Source organism: Protobothrops mucrosquamatus, unplaced genomic scaffold (genome assembly GCF_001527695.2).
Source record: "Protobothrops mucrosquamatus isolate PMUCROS unplaced genomic scaffold, P.Mucros_1.0 scaffold1849, whole genome shotgun sequence".
NCBI lineage: Eukaryota > Metazoa > Chordata > Lepidosauria > Squamata > Viperidae > Protobothrops > Protobothrops mucrosquamatus.
The window spans coordinates 91357-111936 of record NW_015387979.1 but is presented as its reverse complement, the minus strand read 5'-3'; the positions used below and the strand labels follow the sequence as shown (position 1 = coordinate 111936).

At 46.1% G+C, this 20580-nt stretch overlaps 1 protein-coding gene across 1 annotated transcript; it reads left to right on the top strand.

Moving 5' to 3' along the window:
- Positions 1–1381: 1381 nt before the first annotated feature.
- On the top strand, positions 1382–17678 carry LOC107294157 (potassium/sodium hyperpolarization-activated cyclic nucleotide-gated channel 4-like; the record flags this gene model as incomplete). Its single annotated transcript, XM_029285552.1, has 6 exons — positions 1382–1543; positions 6860–7078; positions 11802–11948; positions 12708–12948; positions 14092–14256; positions 16126–17678. Coding segments are annotated over 6 exons (2487 nt in total), but the record flags the coding sequence as incomplete, so codon positions are not given.
- Between the last annotated feature and the right edge of the window lie 2902 nt (positions 17679–20580).

Below are 20580 nucleotides of genomic sequence, written 5' to 3'. Positions count from 1 at the left end.
CTGGACTTTCTTCATGGTCTTCCTTCTAAGCGCATACCAAGTTGGACCCTACTTAGCATCTCCAAGATCAGCCAAGACTTGGTTAGCTACTGCCATCTACTGTGTTGCTCTGTTAGTTATTTCGTCCTTGTAATTTTACTTCCAGGCCTGGAGAGAAATGTCTTTTGATTTTTGTCGTTGTCGTGGTTTATCTCACATGCCGAAATAACCGTAGCTGATCTTGGCTGCCACTTTGATTTAGGAAGGCAGGCAGGAGTGTTAGCTGCTCCTGTTCTTGAATATATACATATACAGATACACACACACACACATGCAAAACCCAACTTTTCATTCAAATTTAATCTGACTCTTGGGGGGGGGGAGAGGATTTCGGTAATGTTATTTTTCCTAAGGCAATGTTGACTCTGTTGAGAATCGCCAAGCCCGTCTCCAATGGCTTTTGTGAGTTGCTTAATGTCTAAAGGGATGTCAATCCCCTCCCTTTCGCCGCTGCCTCAACTGACGTTTGCAGAGCTTTGAAGGAACAGTTCTACCTTGTGGACAAAATAAGTCACTTGAACAATAGATAGACTTGGCTGCAATGTCCACGTAAATTAAGTCAGCTACATTCCCAATATCTCCACACTCTGCCAGATCAACGTCTTCTCCAAGAGCAGGAGATCTCTACGAGAAGAGTCCTGCCAGTTCTCAGAGTTGGCAGTCTGAAAGCCCAGCTGCCTCGTCAATAGATCCCTGGGGTCCAAGAGGCCATTTGCACCAAGGCGCTAGGCTTTGAAAGCTATCCTCTCTTGGCGTGCCTTAAGCATCATAAGATACTGACTGTGCATTTTTCTTTAGAAGAGGACTGTAGACTGGATGGGCTTGTTCTTGAAGCAGAGCTGCTACTTCAGAAGAAGGTGGGATGGTTAGAGAATTGAACTGGATATGGAGCAGGGGTCTTCAAACTTGGCCCTTTTATGACTTGTGGACTTCAACTCCCAGAATTCCTCAGCCAGGCATGCTGGCTGGGAGTTGAAGTCCACAAGTCATAAAAGGGCCAAGTTTGAAGACCCTTGATTTAGCGTATTTAGATTTTCCCATGGAGTCAGGAAACTCCATGGGTGAAGTCAAGCCAATAATATTCTGGCCTACTGGCTAGTTAGGCTAGTTTGAGGTCTATCATCCCAAGAAGAGAACAAGTCAACATTTCCATATTTTTGGCAGTGAACTTTCCACCCTCCCCTTTTAGAAAAAAAAATTTTTCAGGACTTTTTGAGAACCTTTTGCTTGCTTACTTCTGCGAATCACACGTGTCTTTGATCCCATGAATCTATCACGATTAGGAGGTATTCTTAAAAACGATTGCATCTCTAGGGCTTACTGGTGAATCCTCTTCTTCTAGATCTTCCATATGACCTATGACCTGGCCAGCGCCGTGGTACGGATCGTCAACTTGATCGGCATGATGCTGTTGCTGTGCCATTGGGATGGCTGTCTCCAGTTCCTGGTGCCCATGCTCCAAGAATTTCCGGGGGACTGTTGGGTGTCGCTGAACCGCATGGTGGTGAGTTGCTGAAAGCCTGCGCGGACCCGTTTGGCACTGGTGAACCACCTCTAGTACAGCAAATAGAGCTGAGGTGTCCCCCAATTTCTGTCTTAAGAAGCCCACTGTTTGATGATCACACATTCCCTTCCAACTTTACATCTAGGTTCTTTGTTTTTATCCGTTTTCCTTGCAGGCCAATCAAAATAGGGCAATCGCAAAATTGTCTTCTTCCAGATCATTGCTACGTTGGGGCCAGCTTGTTCTCAGCTGGTTTGAGAATGGTTTCCAATTTTTTTCTTTCTTTCTACGTGAGGCTTCTCAGCTGGGTTTCACAGGCGAAGCGCCATAAAAGTCTACTAAAAGATACTATTTTCAGTTATATTTCTTTCCGTTGTTCAGGGGCTGCCCTAACTGCCCACAGATCCCAATCTGGAAAAGGCCCATGGAAAGATATGCTAAGGACAGCTTTGCTTGGGATTTTGCAGAAGTGGGAGGGGGGAGTCTCTAGATCCAACAGAGAGAGGACTATACGAAAAGAAGCAGGGTTTTTTTCATCCATTCCATGGCTCCCTTATTTATTTATTTATTTATTTATTTATTTATTCATTCAATCGTTCATTAATTTATTTATTAAATTTTTATGTCATTCATCTCGCCTATAAGGTGACTCTGGATGGCTTACCGATTATAAAACAAGCCAAAAAAATGAATAAATTAAAATATCAAAGCGTTAAAATTACTTAAGATTATGATGATAAAACTATACCGAAAAGATTTGCTTGTTTGTTTATTTATTTATCAAATGGGTACACCCATCTCACCAAAGGCGACTCTGCGGTGGCTTACGGACGTCGAATAAAACGCAGCATAAAATATTAAAACAATAAATAAGGGAGCTTAAATTCAAAACAAATGAAATTAAATTAAAACTTAAGCAGGATGGAAAGGGAGGGAGCAAATTGTGCCTGGAGAGGAAGTGTGTGTGTGTGTGGGGGGGGGGGATGTTTCTCTGTTTCATCAGCCACCTCCTTATCCCTCAATGAGTGCAAAATACAGGACATTCCACCTATTTGAATCTGCTCACCATTCTTTGCCAGATAATTCCAAATCCAAGTTCTTTTTTTGTCCATTCCGATAAGAATTATTAAAGGGAAAATACACACACTTCCTCTGCCAGGCACCAACTTCACACAGATGGAGTGTGAACAAGAATATAAGAAATACAAGGTATGGATTACCAAGGCACTTAGGTATAAGATTGGATGAAACAGGTCCAGGTACTCAAAGTGCCCCTGGGAACCGATTCACACACGTGCATGCACACCCCAGCAAGAAAAGTCAATCTAAATTTATAACCTCTAAAAAAAAGGGGTGAATCTAGATTAGGGCATGATCACAGTCTAAAAATACTTCCACATTTGTTTAACGGAGGAAAATGACTTCCTGAATGGCAGGCTTTGTGGTTTTATGAGAGGAACAAGAAGAAACATTTTAAGGAAATATTATTATGACCATCATATCCTCCTGTAGTATGTCAAAGATGTGTAGATGTAGCTTCAGGGCACCCGCAGTCAGGAAATGATCTTAGCCCCATTTAGAAATTGATTGATTGATGGATGGATGGATTAATGAATAGCAATGTATCAGGAGAGAGTATAAATAAATTATTTCCCTCCCTCCCACCTTATCTTCAAAGTCCTTCATATTTTGTGAATGAATCCTTCAGATAGAATCCTTACATCGGGCTGGGAAGCTATGAAATTCAAAGGCTGTAGTACTACAGTTCCCAGCAACTGCAGCCCTCATGGGGAATGGATTACAGATCCTCATGTAATAGTTTATTGAGCCATTTGGGGAAGGAAGGAAGGAAGGAAGGAAGGAAGGAAGGAAGGACTTGTTGAATTGGTTGGCAACTGCTGTCTGTGCTTGAGGTGGGGTCCCAAAGCCTGGTCTGGTTGGGTCTCCTCTGCTCAAGTCAGGCTAAGAAGCAGTTGAGGTGGACCCAGAAGCAGCTCCCTGCTTTGAGGATCTGGACCCAAATCGATCGGATGAGAAGAGCCAGAGCCAGGGGTTGGAGTCAAGAGAGGAATCAGTCTGGAATCATTATGTGTCCATAAGCAAGCCAAGTCTGGGCCTGTCCAGCCCTCCCCCCCTCCACATTTATTCCATTAATTGGTTACAGATTTAGCAGTTCCACGCTGGACGTTATTCGTTCAGTTCAGTAAAATTAGTTTCGAGTTTCAGAACATCAACGTTGGCTGTTCTCTTGACTTGGCCCCTTTTGGGGGGAGCGCAGCTTCTGAGCACACAAGCTACTCTGGATTCCGAGAACATTTTCTACCTGACTTTTCAAGGACATTCAGAAATGTGGACTGGAAGGAGCAATTCAGAAAAAAGATTGGCAAAGAAGGCAGTTCCAGGCTTTCTCACTTAGCTAAACACTGGATTTTGGATCACACCAAAGTCCACACAGTAGCTAAAAGTGACATTTGTCTTTTCAGGACAGCATCCTGAAGGTCAGAAACGGTAACTCCAGACAGCTTACAGAAATAAAATCCCAAATTAAAAACAACCAATAAATCATCACCCACCCACCCTCACCAGTGACAGCAATTAGAGAAATCACTTGATGTGCTCCATATCACCCTGGGATTCCCAGGCCTGCTGGCAAATCCATGTCTTCAGGGCAGTGGTGGCGAACCTATGGCACGGGTGCCAGAGGCGGCACTCAGAGCCCTCTCTGTGGGCACACGTGCCGTCGCACCAGTCCTAGGCCTTCAGCTGGGTTTTATAAAACCTTTTTGCTTTAGGCCTCCGCCGCCATGTGCAAAAAAAAAAAAAAAGGTTCAATCAGTCAATTTCAACTTCTCGCGGGGAAAAAAAGATCTTGCAAAGTTGGAATTGATTGATTGAACTTTTTAGTCCCACCCAGTCTGCCGTTACCACCGCAGCCACGCCTACCCAATTGGCCACGCCCACCCAATTGGCAACACCCTGCCAATGGGCCACACCCACCCGGCACTCGTCGATGCGTAAGTGGGTTTTGGGTTGCAGTTTGGGCACTCGGTCTCTAAAAGGTTTGCCATCACTGCTTTAGGGCCTTTCAAAAGAGTATCAAGGTGGATTATCTCTGCAGGGATGATGTTCCACTGGGAGGAAGGTCCTTCTTCTTGGTCCCACTAGATCAGGGATCTCCAACCTTGGCAACTTCAAGACTTATGGACTTCAACTCCCAGAATTCTGGGAGTTGAAGTCCACAAGTCTTAAAGCTGCACTAGATGGATCTTCTTAATGATCTGTAACTTACTTTGCCTTATCCAACAATTATCATTGTTTTGTCCTATGTGTGCCTCCTTCTGTGTACATACAGTGTGCCAGCTTGCAACTTCCTTTGCCCTCGTTCCGTGCGGATTGCATTGCCTTCATACGGGTGCACACGAGGCTGTGTGTACATAGACAAGGGGGCCACACTGTCTCCACTCTCCAAAATGAAGAGCAGATTCTTCCCCCTCTCGTCCCCCTCTCCCACTGAAGTAGTTGCATGGGCACCGAGCCAAAATAACATTTGCCACCTCTGCTGGAGAAGCAGCAGTACAGATGTGTCATCATGCCGCAGGAACAATTTGTTTATTAAAAGAGGGATCTATTTTTGAAGTGCCATCAGCTCTCCACAACTCCCCATGTGGATGCTGCAACAGGACGGGTAGCAGAACGCAGGCTTTTGCAAACAAGTAATAGTTGTAGGGGGTTAAAGCCCTGGGATTGATCTGCCTTTTCAGCCTTGAGGTTTCCTGGAAGATCTAGAGGCTGGTTCCTGCTTTGCAAATTTGTTAAGCCACTAGAAGAATAAGAAGAAGAAGGAACGTGCATTGTCTGAAGCTCAAAGAAGGAAGGAGAACCTAAAAATAGAAGCTCAAAAAGTAGAACAAATAAAATGCAGAATGATTGATCTGCACAAGGGCAGAAACAGTCCGATGAACACTCTCTCAGTTGCCTCTAAGCCATCTAAGCATCTATGGCAGAGGTCCCCAACCCTTTGGGCACCAGGGACCGGTTCTGTGGAGAAAGGTTTATCCACGGACTGGAGAGCGCGTGGTTTTGTGTGCTGCCTGCATCCTTCAAATGGAGCTTCGCTTCTTTGTGCGGCCCGGTTGCTGGCATGCCGCGGCCCGGTACCGGTCCATGGACTGGGGTTTGGGGACCCCTGATCTACAGCATTCAGCTCAGAGGGCGTATAGATGATTTTTTGGATGTGTTGAAGGCTTTGGAAATGAGGGTCTGTCATGGGTTTCTTTCTAATAGTTTTATAAGATGTCTCCTTAGATCAGAGGTCCCCAACTTTTGGGCACCAGGGACCGGTGCCATGGAGAAAGTTTTTTCCGCAGAGCAGAGGGGGTGTGGTTTTGAATACTGCCTGCATCCCGAGGATGGAGCTTGCTGGTCTATGGACCAGGGGTTGGGGACCCCTTCCTTAGATGCTAACACATATTTCTTCTCTGGATTCAGATGGCTTAAATGATCCTCAATTTAGACAATGTGTACATTTAAATTGACTTGAGGTTCTTTTAATGGTGGTAGACAAGGTGCCTTGGATCATGCTGAGATTACATCTTGTTTCATGTCTGTCTATTAGGACATCTTTGTGTTTGCTAAGACTACATTCAAAAGTCTCCTGTATTTGTATCATCTAGAACAGTCTTTCTCAACTTCAATAATAAGATGTGTGGACTTCAACTCCCAGAATTCTTGTCTGTGGAGTTGACGTCCATACAATTTAAGGTTATCAAAGTTGAGATAGACGGATCGAGATACAGATACTTAATGTAGGAAAAAAATGCAAGGCCAAAGAGGGAATTTTCAGGAAGATCAGCCCAGATTCCAAGTGGGACCTTCACCAATCTAGGACCATATTCCAAGCAGCACAACAGCTTCCTCCCCACATTTCAGACTAGTGGTATCCATGGGAATGGATACCTCCCCCCCCCATTAAAAAAAGGCAAGGACAAAACTTTGATTGTACTGTTGTAAGCGTCCATGGACACCCTCCATGGACACCACTGCTCCAGACGGATGCTAGTCAAGTGCATCTTGAGAACTTAGAAAGAGAACTGGTTACAATTCGCCTGTTCTGACTTGAGGTTCTCACCAACCACCCATGGTGCATTCAAGCATGGAACTAGCGAGGTGTGGCAAGCCTGGTGGACATTTGCCCCTCGCTGACCCTTCAGAGTTGATGGGAGTGGTGGTGGAGCACTGAGTGCAGGGAAAGTAGTCCCACCTCATCCAATTGTGTCCATCTCATTTTGTGTAACTCTCGTCTGTCTGTCTCTTCAGAATGATTCCTGGGGGAAGCAATACTCCTATGCGCTGTTCAAGGCTATGAGTCACATGCTGTGTATCGGCTATGGACAGCAAGCCCCAGTGGGCATGTCTGACGTGTGGCTCACAATGTTAAGCATGATCGTTGGTGCCACCTGCTATGCCATGTTCATCGGCCACGCCACGGCCCTTATCCAGTCTCTGGATTCCTCACGGCGACAGTATCAGGAGAAGGTAAGTGGCTTCTTAGGGGGCTTTGGTGATGAGGTTCAGCAGCTGGATGACTCTGGGATCCAGGTGCTGTGAGATGGGGTCTAGGGAGTGGATCCTTCTCATCAATTGTCCCTTCTTTCCTTCACCCCAAGAGCGATCAGAAAGAGAGCAGAGGAAATGATAGATGATAGATCATATAGATTGGTAGAGATAGAAGATAGATAGACAGACAGACAGACAGACAGACAGACAGGAGATAGATGATAGAAAAAAAGGATAGATAGATAGATAGATAGATAGATAGATAGATAGATAGATAGATAGATAACAGATAGATAGATAGATATAGATAGACAGATAGATAGATACAGTGCTTTTTTTCTTTAAAAAAAAAAAAGGTGCTGGAACTCACACACATCATACAACCCGCCTTGGCTATCCTACAAGGTTCCATCCAAAAAAGTTGCCGGAACTCCGTTCTGGGCATTCTATGACAAAAAAAGCCCTGGATAGATAGATAGATGACAGATAGATAGATAGATAGATAGATAGATAGATAGATAGATAGATAGATAGATAGATAGATAGATAGATAGACAGACAGACAGACAGACAGACAGACAGACAGACAGACAGACAGACAGACAGACAGACAGACAGAAGGCTGAATGTATTCAATTTAAAAATAATTAGCTCAATTCCCAATTAAACAGAACAATCTAAGAATAAGCAAAACACTCAATGTGCTACCAAATGCAAACAATCAGGAAGATGCTTCGTTGTTCCAAAATAATGTTTGCAACAAAACTTGCCTGCAAACAACCCCTGGAGGACTCATGTGTGACAAGGGCAGAAGGGCCAAAGCAGGGGGTGGGGGGAGAGGCCAAATTAATGTGTTTGTTGTCTGCTTGTTTCACGTTGACACTTACGAAATCCCCGCTACATTTTTTTTACTAGTGACAAGCAGCCTAGGTTCAAAGCTTTATGGAGGCAGCATCCCCTTTGCTTGAGTGGTGATTCAAAACTTGACCGTGCTTGGCCCAGGTCAATCCCCCAATCAATTGATTGAGCAAATGCATACATTGGTGAGCTGAAAGGCCAAACCCAACTTAGATACTGTATATAAATTAAAAGATATGCATTGCAGTACCGTTGGCCATGCCACCATTGAGGGCTCTTTTGTTATACAGGCTAAAAAAAAAATGTTTGGAAAACCTTGTATGAACCAGTGAGAATTAATGCATAAAATTCCTTGGGGGATGATCAGATTTAGCCATGCACAGTCGGCTTGGGTTCCTGTGCTTTTTAAGGATGTGTGCCTCATTCTGTGGTCTGCCCGGTAGATACGTTTAGTTCCATCTGTTGGTTCCATCCAATTCGATCGGTGCGTTTTTTGTCTTTGAAGTCAACCCAGTGTGTGTTCTTTTCTGTGGTCCTGTCCTGTCCCCCTTTTGTGATTTCTCTTTCCCTGTCGGTTTTGGACTGCTTGTTGGGGGATGATAAGTGGGTAGACTTAATTATGATCATGTGTGGGAGACAGAAAGAGAAAAAGAGGCATGGGTGTTTTCTTCAGCGCAGGGAGAGATCAAATCTGAAGGACCAGCAGCAGCGGAAAGCAAACGCAAGGAATGCTGTTCTAATAAAATTGGCGTGAAATATTTGAATGGCACAGGAATCTTTTAGAGGGAAAAGAAATGGATTTGAAAGATAAAAGCCGCACTTTTGAAGCCAGCAAAGTCCACATTCTAGACAGAGAGGACCGCTGGTTTGAAAGAGGGGTCAAAGAGGCCATCTACGTACCTTGCTCAATAGTAGTAACTGTGAGAGGGACCTCGGAGTCCTTGTGGACAATCACTTAAATATGAGCCAGCCGTGTGATGCAGCAGCCAAAAAAGCCAACACAGTGCTAGGCTGCATTAACAGAGGGATAGAATCAAGATCACCTGAAGTGTTAATACCACTTTACAAGGCCTTGGTAAGGCCACACTTGGAATATGGCATCCAGTTTTGGTCGCCACGATGAAAAAAAGGTGCTGAGACTCTAGAAAGAGTACAGAGAAGAGCAACAAAGATGATTAGGAGACTGGAGGCTAAAACATATAAGGAACGGTTGCTGGAATTGGGTATGTCTAGTTTAATGAAGAGAAGGGTGAGGGGGGACATGATAGCAGTCTTCCAATATTTGAGGGGCTGCCCCAAAGAGGAGGGGAATCAAGCTATTCTCCAAAGTGCCTGAAGGCAGGACAAGAAGCAACGGATGGAAACTCATCAAGGAGAGAAGCAACCTAGAACTAAGGAGAAACTTCCTGACAGTGAGAACAATGAACCAGTGGAACAACCTGCCTCCAGAAGCGGTGAATGCTCCAATACTGGAAGTTTTTAAGAAGAGACTGGACAGCCATTTGTCTGAAATGGTATAGGGCAGGGATAGGCAACCTTGGCTCTTTTATGACTCGTGGACTTCAACTCCCAGAATTCCTGAGTCAGCCATGCTGGCTCAGGAATTCTGGGAGTTGAAGTCCACGAGTCATAAAAGAGCCAAGGTTGCCTACCCCTGGTATAGGGTTTCCTGCCTGAGCAAGGGGTTGGATTAGATGACCTCCAAGGTCCCTTCCAACTTTATTATTACTATTACTATTACTATTACTATTACTATTACTATTACTATTACTATTACTATTACTATTACTATTATTATTATTATTATTATTATTATTATTATTATTACGTTAAGACTGAACATCCCTCTCTCAACGGAGGGGGAGGGCTGCAATCGCCTGTTTACTACAAGGTCCTTTCAGCTGTTCCAAGGAGGCTCCACATCCATTTGCACTATGCAGGTGACCCCGAGGGCACAGATAAACCTCCAAGTGGCCTCAATAACTCTCAGAAAGAGTACTAACGACCAGAGGACTGCAAGGAATACGAATCCTTCCATCCTCCACCATTCAGTCGGAACTGAAGAAGCTTCTTGGATGAGAAGCGAAACACTTTCAAGGAAAAACAAAGAAAGTCCAGTTGCCTTTTGAGAAAAGCAGCCTTGGGACTTTTGAACGGAAGACACCTGCCCCAAACAAATTGATGTTTTGAGGCTTTTCCATTGTTAGGTTTTATTCTTTAAATTCCGCAGATATGGTTCTGAGCTTCCGAATAGGCTTGAGAAGATGAAAGTGGACAACGCGATTAGCTTAGCACGGATGACCCACATCGGTGCAAACCTTAGTTTATCCCAGTTTAGACCCCACTCTAACACTAATAGTTAACCACCTTTGTCTAGCAGTAATAGTTAAAAAAAGAAAATTATAATCTTGCTAATTTGGGGGGAAATGGGTTTTTTTTCTCTATTTTTTTTTTTAAACAATTACGATCATTTTAGCCCTTAAGCTACAACCTTCACACACTTTCTCATTCCGAACAGCTGGTATGGGGCAGTTTATTATCAAGGGTGGGGTGGGGTTCAAAGGGGTATCGGTCAATTGTTCACCAGCTCTGGTTTGCTGCGGGAATTCCATATCGCTTCTCCAGGCAAAAGGGAAAAGCAGTAATTTGCAGGGTTTTTCCTGCGGATCTCATTTCAAAGTCACGGTGTGAACCTGCTTCCCTTCAGCTTGATTCTGTCCATAAAAATGATGGATGGGTGTCCCTTGGCACAGATGGGGGAGAGGTTGAAAGAGAAGGAGGCACGTGAGCAGAATTGAATGAAAGGCTGTCACCTGACCCAGAGATCCTTTGCTAGCACAGCTTCTGGATGGATTCCTATTGTACTGTCATGGTTCCGACAGATGAAACTCTTCAAAGAACTTTGAGGCATTGTTTACCTTAAAGAATCTTTATTCAAGAAGCATAATATCGGCACTTACATAGTCAAAGCCAAAATCTGAATTCCCCTTCCCTGAGCACATAGTGTCAAAGCACAATTCCCTCCCCTAATTTACAGTCATAAATCACATTCTCCAATTAATTTGAAATGCAGACTCTCCCTCCAGTTCTCCAGCCCGCCAATTCTTATCATCTCTTATTTCAATAATCATGGTTCACACACTGGTTACAGTATTGTTGTGTCTAACTAAACTCCCATGCACATTCCTCCTCCTCCCGGTATCATCTAATTCTAACTCTAATTCTAAGAGTAAAACACAAGAAGGAAAATGGTTGCAACTCCACATGTTGTCAAAGCAGAAACATCCGATGTTAGCAGCGTTGACACGTACTGTGTGAACGGTGATAGATCAGGCATAAATGTATCCTTCGCACACGTCCTCTCAGCTTCTCAGAGAAATAGACTTCTCCAAGGGGTTTACTGGGAGCTACACAGTCCTTGACTTACGACCACATTTGGGACAGAATTCCCGTTGCTAAGTAAGGCGGTTGCTAAGCAAGTTGCATCCAATTTTATTCATCTTTTTTTGCCAGGGTGGTTAAGCAAATTGGAGTGGCTGTTGAGGGAGTCATGAGGTCCTTAAGTGAGTCCAGCTTCCCCCGTTGACTTTGCATGTTTGAAGCCACCTGGGAAGGTCAGAAAGGGTGTTCACAGACCCCGGGATGCTGCAGCCCTCGGATATACATGCTGGTGACCAAGCGCCTGAATTGCCTTCTAAGTGTCTTCCCAGTTGTGAGGAGAAAAGGGGGATGGCGATGATCTAGCAATGTCCATTTTTGGTTCTGGACTGGAGAATATAAGTAGCCTGCACTGAAGTGATGTCAAAACCCGTCTTGATGAATCCTGTTTTTCTCCCCCACACAGTACAAGCAAGTCGAACAATACATGTCTTTCCATAAACTTCCAGCTGAGATGCGCCAGAGAATACATGACTACTATGAACATCGGTATCAGGGCAAAATGTTTGATGAAGAGAGCATCCTGGGAGAACTAAGTGAGCCCCTCAAAGAGGTGAGTAGTAGAAAGGTGAAGGAAACACAAGTCAAAGGTACCGATTGGAGAGAAAATATGTGTAGCTCAGGGTTGAACTGTGAGGTCCTTGGTGCTCTCTGAGCCTGGCTGTTTTCTTGCAGACGTTTCATGACCCAAGTAGGGAACATCATCAGTGCTAGAAGGGGGTGGGGTTTGCATGGAGGAGGAGGAGGAAGAGGAGGAGGAGGAAGACTGTGGGGTCCTTGGTGCTCTCTGAGCTTGGTGGTTTTCTTGCAGACATTTCATGACCCAACTAGGGAACCTTATCAGTGCTAGAAGGGAGTGGGGTTTGTGGAGTGGAGAAGAAGGAGAAGGAGGAGGAGGATTGTGGGGTCCTTGGTGTTCTCTGAGCTTGGTGGTTTTCTTGGAAACATTTCTGATGATGATGTTGGGTAGTGAAATGTCTGCAAGAAAACCACCAAGCTCAGAGAGCACAAAGATCAAACGTGCTGAAAGAGCTTGGGACTGTCTAGGACATTAAACAATTGTGCTGCTTCACATATGGGAAGGATAGATTAATCAACTTATACGTAATGTGTTATGCTGGTTAATTGACTGAATGATGAAACATGAGTCTACATAAGAAAGAAGCTCCAGAAATGGAAAAGCATAGATGAGCATCAGTTTTTCATGCCTGCTGCTACCTTGCCGATAGGGGGAGGAGGGGTCAAGAAGCATTATTTAAACAGCTAAAATCCCCCGTATCTCACAGGGTTTTTCTGCTTCTGTTGGGATTAGGAGATCATCAACTTTAACTGCAGGAAACTGGTGGCTTCCATGCCTCTATTCGCCAATGCCGATCCCAATTTTGTAACCTCCATGCTGACCAAGCTGCGTTTTGAGGTCTTCCAGCCAGGGGACTACATAATCCGAGAAGGCACCATCGGGAAGAAGATGTACTTCATCCAACATGGGGTGGTGAGTGTGCTCACCAAAGGCAACAAGGAGACCAAGCTGGCCGACGGTTCCTACTTTGGAGGTACGGAAAACCATTTCCCTCTCTTGGCTATGCAGTTCAAACAAAGATCAAAGAGTGCCGGATTCCTTTGCATAGAGTTGATTATCTGATCTTGATGTTTTATCGAATAATAAATAACAGAGTTGGAAGGGACCTTGGAGGTCTTCTAGTCTAACCCCCAACTCAAGCAGGATGTACCATTTCAAACAAACAGTTGTCCAGTCTCTTCTTAAAAACCTCCGGTGATGGAGCACCCACAGCTTCTGGAGGCAAGCAGTTCCACTGGTTAATTGTTCTCACTGTCAGGAAATTTCTCCTCAGTTCTAGGTTGGTTCACCACTTGGTGAGTTCTTGCCTGCCTTCAGGTGCTTTGGAGAATAAGTCAATCCTCTCTTCTCTGGGACAGCCCCTCAAACATTGGAAGATTGCCGTCATGTCACTCCTAATTCTTCTTTTCATTAAACTTGTTGTTGTTAGTTGCGAAGTCGTGTCCAACCCATCACGACCCCATGGACAACATTCCTCCAGGCTTCCTGTCCTCTACCATCTCCTGGAGTCCATTTAAGCTCACGCCTCCTGCTTCAGTGACTCCGTCCAGCCACCTCATTCTCTGTCATCCCCTTCTTCTCTTGCCCTCCATCTTTCCCAGCATCAGGCTCTTCTCCAGTGAGTCCTTCCTTCTCATTAGGTGGCCAAAGTATTTGAGTTTCAACTTCAGGATCTGGCCTTCTAAAGAGCAGTCAGGCTTGATCTCCTCCAGGACTGACCAGTTTAATCGCTTTGCAGTCCAGGGGACTCGCAGGAGTCTTCTCCAGTACCATAGTTCAAATTCTTTGGCGCTCAGCTTTTCTTATGGTCTAACTTTCACAGCCATACACAGCCATTCATTAAACTAGACAGACCCAATTCCTGTAACCGTTCTTCATTTGTTTTAGTCTTCAGTCCCCTAATCATCTTTGTTGCTCTTCTCTGCAATTTTTTTTTAGATCTTTCATTGAAGTGCTTAGTAGTTTGACTGACTCTTCGATTGGTATGCTTCTCGCCTCTAACTGTAGTAAGCAACTACTACTATGACTACTACTAGATTATTTGCCCTTGCTGTAGGCCCTGAAAAGTCTGTTGTCCATACCACAAAATAGATTTCAAGGTGTTCTTCTCTTGTAGAAATTTGCCTGCTGACTCGTGGCCGACGCACAGCCAGCGTGAGAGCTGACACGTACTGCCGTCTCTACTCACTTTCGGTGGACAACTTCAATGAAGTATTAGAGGAATATCCCATGATGAGAAGGGCCTTTGAAACAGTGGCACTGGATAGATTGGACCGCATTGGTAAGTACACACGCACAGATCTGGGATTCAAAAGACAGACTGAGTACTGAAGGTTCTCTTCTGATATTGCTGATGTGGGTGTTCAAAGCTATCTAAGGTTGAGGAACTCATCTCCAAAGCTTCCCCCAATTCCATTCTTCTTTTCTTCTTAAGCACAGATCAGGTTAGGAGACTATTACTGTGGCATCTTAGAACGTGTGAGATGTAGAGAGGGACATGAATCATGGGAAGAGTATGAAGAAATGTTCTGCTGATGATAGCTGAAGGTCCACCTGGTCTTGCATCTTATTTCCACCCAAATGTTCCCAGGAAGTTCATCAGCAGGGCTCAGAGGCCTTAGTCTTCTTTTGTGGATCTCCAACAATGATAATCAATGATATACTGTAACCTTTCCAAACATGGGCCATGAAAAACCATCAGAATTAACAGAATAACAGAGTTGGAAGGGACCTTCTAATCCAACCCCCTGCACAGGCAGGAGACCCTATACCATTCCAGACAGTACTCCCTGGCAGTGGCTATAATGGCTAGGAATGATGGGAATTGTGTTCAGATATCTCCTGTAGCACCTACAGAGATATGCCAACTCTGAACACGGAGGTCCCCTTTAGCACATGACTGAACAACCACTTGAAGGCAAGGAACCAAAGTTGACATCGAGTCAAGGAAGCAAAATTGGATTGTGTGATGTGTCCACACCAGTATTTTTCTCTCTGTTTTTAGGGGAGTTAGAATAGAATAGAATAGAATAGAATAGAATAGAATAGAATAGAATAGAATAGAATAGAATAGAATAGAATAGAATAGAATAGAAATCTGGAAAGGATCTTCGAGATCTTCTAGTTCAGCCCCCTGCTCAAGCAGGAGAACCTATACCATCTCAGACAGATGAATGTCCAGTCTCCTCTTAAAAATCTCCAGTGATGGAGCACCCACAATTTCTGGAGGCAAGCTGTTCCACTGGTTAATTGTCCTCACTGTCAGGAAGTTTCTCCTCAATTCCAAGTTGCTTCTCTCTTTGATCAGTTTCCAACCATTGTTTCTCGTCCTTCCCTCTGGTGCTCTGGTGAACAACCTGGCCCCCTCTGCCTTGTGGCAGCCCCTCAGATACTGGAACACTGCTAGATGGCCTTGTTCCCATAACACAGTTAACCCTGTCTGCAGTGGTGGGATTCAGCCAGTTCGCACCACTTCAGCAGAAACGGTAGCTAATTTTTTGTTGCCCAGGCCCAGAATGGACTTCCGGAAGCGACATCCACACAGAGAACCAGTTGTTCACATATTTGAATCCCACCACTGCCTGTCTGCCATTAACCCAATCGGTCCCTTAAACTCTTGGGGAAATCTGGTATTGCTACAATATACACAAACTTCTCTCTGTAGGGGGTTGGTTTATTTTTTTGTGTGCTGCTCATTTCTAAAGGCTCTGGGTGTCCAACAGTTAGATAACATGGTGGTCCTCATCCTGCAATGTAAGTCTATTTTAGGGATTTTTGCTTCAATTTCTGCTACAAAATGTTGGGGACCCGTGCCACGCATTGAGGGTGATGCAATTCAGCGCTCAAAGGGAATTCTGGGAGGAGCCATTTGGCCCAAGGAGTCGCTCACTGTCCAGACCTGGACCAGGAATGGCCTTTGAACTTCTTGTCATTCACCGCAGTGTCTCGGGAGATCCTTGCAGATCTCTCGGGCTGCAGCTTTTGAACCCCCATTTTGATTTCCCATGGAAATGAATCCTCTGCAGACGTTGACTGAGGTGGGCAAGAAAGTCATTCCTGGACTTTTTGAGAAGGACAGGATTTTCACCATTTCTCCCTGGTTGGTGGCTCCTCAAGACAGCTCTTCAACTGTCCTTCCTCTTCCTTTCAGGTAAGAAGAACTCCATCCTCCTCCACAAGGTCCAACACGACCTCAACTCAGGCGTCTTCAATTACCAGGAGAACGAGATCATCCAACAAATTGTGCAGCATGACAGAGAAATGGCCCACTGCGCCCACAACGTCCAAGCGGCAACGGCAGCAGCAGCATCGACTCCCACACCTGTTATTTGGACCCCGCTGATCCAGGCTCCTTTGCAGGCTGCTGCGGCCACCACTTCGGTAGCAATAGCGCTGACTCACCACCCACGCCTTCCCACAGCCATTTTCCGCCCGCCGGTTTCCGTTCTGGGTTCTCTGGGGCAGCCGCAAAGCCAGACTCCGAGGCGCTTGAGGCGGCTCCATTCCTTGGTGTCTTCTGCTGGACCTTCCATCGTGGGATCCCCGTCAAGCACACCGTCCCAACACACGCCAGGGTTGGAGACCCTTTCCTCCTCCTCCTTCCATATCCAGCAGTTGGCTGGGTTTTCCGCGTCAACCAGCTTGGGTCCCTTGCACCGGTCCTTGGCCAGCTCTCCTTCCGCTGGGTCAACGCAACAAAACCTGGGCAGCCCCACATCTACCAGATTGGGGCAGCTGTGTCCTGGGCCTCTGGATTTGACTGAAGGGGCCACTCAGTTGCAGCCTTCAGACACCAGCTTTGGCCCATTCCAGAAGGCTCCCCCGAGTTCGCCACCAGCCACCACTCCCTCCTCGTTCCCTCAACTCTCCTCAAATTCCCCCGTTAGTCCTTGTAGCCGCTTGCAACCTACGGGCAGGCCCCACTCCACGGGGCAGCTGTTGCAGCTCTCAGGAACTGGAGGGACCAACCACTTCCAGTTGCCTCCTTTGTCCAGTTCTCCCTCTTCTGGCTTACGCCAGCTATCCCAGGCCTCAGGAGGCCCTCCTCCTACCTCCGGCCCCACCCAGCCAAGTGCATTAGGCCCTTCTGCTGAGCCGGCCACTGTCGCTCAGTTGCACCAGGAACGGTCCTCCTTCACCTCCCTGTCTCCCTCAAAGCCCGGTCCCATGGCCCCACCCTTGTACCCACGACCATCAGGCCTTAGCCCTCCCAGTCAAAGCTTGCCCCCCAGGACTTTCCAGTGTGGCCCGTCGGGGACGCTGGGTTCTCAAGGCTCTTTGCTCCTGCCTCAGACCTCCAGCCCACCTGCCCAGGTGCTCCAGCCTCGGAGTCGACCACTGGTTTTGCCAGGACGATTAACCCAGGACCTCAAGTTGATCTCCGCTTCCCAACCATCTCTGCCCCACGAAGCAGCGCAGACTTCGAGCCCCCATTCCTCCTCCCGAGAGTCCGTTTCTAGCTTCTCCTCATTCTCCGGCGGAGGCAACGGCAGTGACATCAGGGGAGGCCCCAGACCTCTGGGGAAGCCATATAGCTCGGGGCCAGGACGGGTCACCCTACCACGCCAAACATCCTCAGGTTCTCTGCCCCAACCCCCACCATTTGCCATCTCCTCCTCTCTGCCCGCTGTTGAGAGGAAAGGATCTCTACAGCTGAGTGGGGAACAAGAGCCCACCCGCTCAAAACTGCCTTCTAACTTGTGAGATGCTCTTTCTCCCCCCCTCCCCTCCAGCCTGGCCCAGCCCCCCCTTTTCCGGAGCCCCCTTAACTTTCATTTTCTGCTTTTCAGGTCCCAGCAAATGTCGACGCGCCTCGGTTTCCCATTTCTTTGAGTTTAATAAGGAGATTAAAAATAAGAACAAGGGCGATATCACACACACACACACACGCAAACACATACACACATAGACACACAAGATAACCAGGTATTCTTAGAGCTATAGATTTTCAGTCACTTTCTTTTATAGAATATTTTACTACATGGAGCAAGAGATTGAAAAAGAGGCACGGGATCGATGTGGAGGGATAAGGTGGCACTCGGTGAACTCTTTAGCTTCCAGCTAAAAAAAAAAAATGCTTTCCTACGGAGAGATTCCACTCCCAGGATTGGCGTTCGAGGGTCTTTTCTCGGTAGGGGTGTCCATCTTTTTTCCTCATTACAATCTGGAGCATTTTAGCCTTCAGGATTGTACCCACCCAGGCTGTGATCTAAGGGAGCTTCAGATGAGACTTTGGGGCAAATATAAGGGGGGGGGGAGATAAAAGGGATTTCCCTTGAGGGACATGTAGCTGATGCAACCAAACCTTTAAGCTGGCTTCCCAATTGACCAGTTATGGAAATTAAAATACCTCCAGGTTCCTATCAAGAGTGTCACATTTTAATGGGAAGATCTTAAGTCCTGATCTGGATTTCAACGCCCTCCCTCCCCCCGTTCCAAGAGTAAAGGTGCACAGATACGGTACTATCTGTTTCCTCTGGAGAGCATGTATTTTTCTCTCCTGCAATGCAAGCGATAGCCACGGTTTAGCTGAAAAAACCAGCATAACCCTCCTCCTGCATTTTTGCTGAAAATGACCCTTTTCTCCTCCCCCCCCCAACATCTGATCCAAGAGAAAACCAACATATTCAGCTGCTCCAAACATTCAGAGCTTCCAAAAATTCAGAGAGAAGGGAAGACCTTTAAAAACTGGAAGGGGGTGAAATACAGGTAATCCTCGATTTAACGACCAGCTGTTTAGCAATTGTTCGAAGTTACAACAGCACGGGGGAGGGGGAGAAGTGGTTTTAATGACTGGTCCTTGCAGCATCCCCAGGGTCATGGGATCAAAATTCAGGCTCTTGGCAACCAGCATGTAATTTACAACCGTTCCGGGATCCTGGGATTGCCAATTACAACCTTGACGATTGGTTTCCGACCAGTAAAAGGCAACGGAGGGAAGCTGGACTTGCTTAATGGCAATGATTCATTTAACCACCATGGCAAAAAGGTCATCAATGGGGTGTGACTCGCTTAACAGGGGCCCTGCTTAGCAATGGGAATTCTGTAAATTGGGGATTAGCTGTGGACAGGTTCCCTTTCTTAACAGAAGGAATAACACCATTTCCCTCTCTCTTTTCCGTATGAGTGATATATTTAAAACGGTGTGTGTGTGTGTGTGTGTGTGTGTGAACGACATGCCACAACGTCAAAAATACACGAAAAGCGCAAGGAAGCGGAGGTCAGAGGTCCAGCCAGAGAGAGCGCTCTTTTCCTCCTGCACAGCTTCCTTCCTGGTGCCATTTTTAGATATTTTTTTTTCAAAAAAACAACAACCCGGCAGCGACGGCCATTGGTGCTGACCACAGCAATTTCTCCAGTTATGGGGAACTTATAGAATGGGGAGGAGAGGTGCTAGCTTAGCCCCCTCCCCTATTAATTTATCCATCACTTCAGATTGCAGATTTTGCCGCTGCTTGGTTGTTTTGCTGCAAACCCTGAAAAGCTGATTCTGCGTCTATTTCTCCAGCTAGAGGTCAATTCATCGACCACATAGATGTCACAGGTAGTCCTTGACCGTTTGTTTAGTGACCGTTCAAAGTTACAGCGGCCACTGAAGATTGAGACTCATGAGCATTTTTCGTAGTTATGGCCTTTGCGGCGTCCCCATGATCAAAAATCGAAGGCTTGGCAACAGGTTTGTATTTAGGACCGTTGTGCTGTGTGTCCCGGGTGTGTGTTTGTGTGTGTGTGTCACATCACATGATCCCCTTTTGTGACCTGGACAAGCAAAGTCAATGGGGAAGCCAGATTCACTTAACAACCGGGTTATCAACTTATCCACCGCAGCGATTTGCATAACGACTGTGGCAAGAAAAGTCGTAAAATGTGGTGGGTGAGGGGGAAAGAAACTTAGTTAACCACAGAAATATTGGGCTGTCCTGGAGAGTGTTGTTTGAAGGTGGCAAGGTTTGGAATGCAGGAGCCTGCAAAAACATCCCAGGCTCATCTGATGATGTATCCAGTGTGCTGGTTTTTAACTGGGGGTGTCCGTGTATGTGTTCATGTGTGTAATAATCTACAAAGCTCAGCGAAGATGTCCCCTCCCCAAATGGAGACGAAACGTTTGCAGCCAAATCGCCCAAGCTCGGAGATCAAACCCAACCAGTAACCTGAGCTACTAATATTCAAACCCATCTCAAATCGCCACGGTTTCTGAGCAACGTCTGAAATGGAAACGCCGTCCCTTTTCATCCGGCGTTGCAAAGTCGACAGCAGCTTCCCGGTTGCAATTTATCCCGCAGGAGTGTCAAGCCACAATCAACAATTCTGGCCAACCTCATCCAGATAATGGGCCTGGTGGTTGAACAAAGCCAGCTAAGTCTAGGACGGCGGTATAATTTGTGATCCCTTTTAGACCACCTGTTTTCTGGGGAACCTGAGAAGTGACCGGTCCTTTCGCATGTTAGTTTTGCACTGAAAGAACAATGCTTTTCCGTTGGGCGAGAGCAGAAGTAGGCAACCTTGGCTCTTTTATGATTCGTAGACTTCAACTCCCAGAATTCCTGAGCCAGCATGGGGGAACTATGACCCCCTTTAGGACTTGTGGACTTCAACTCCCAGAATT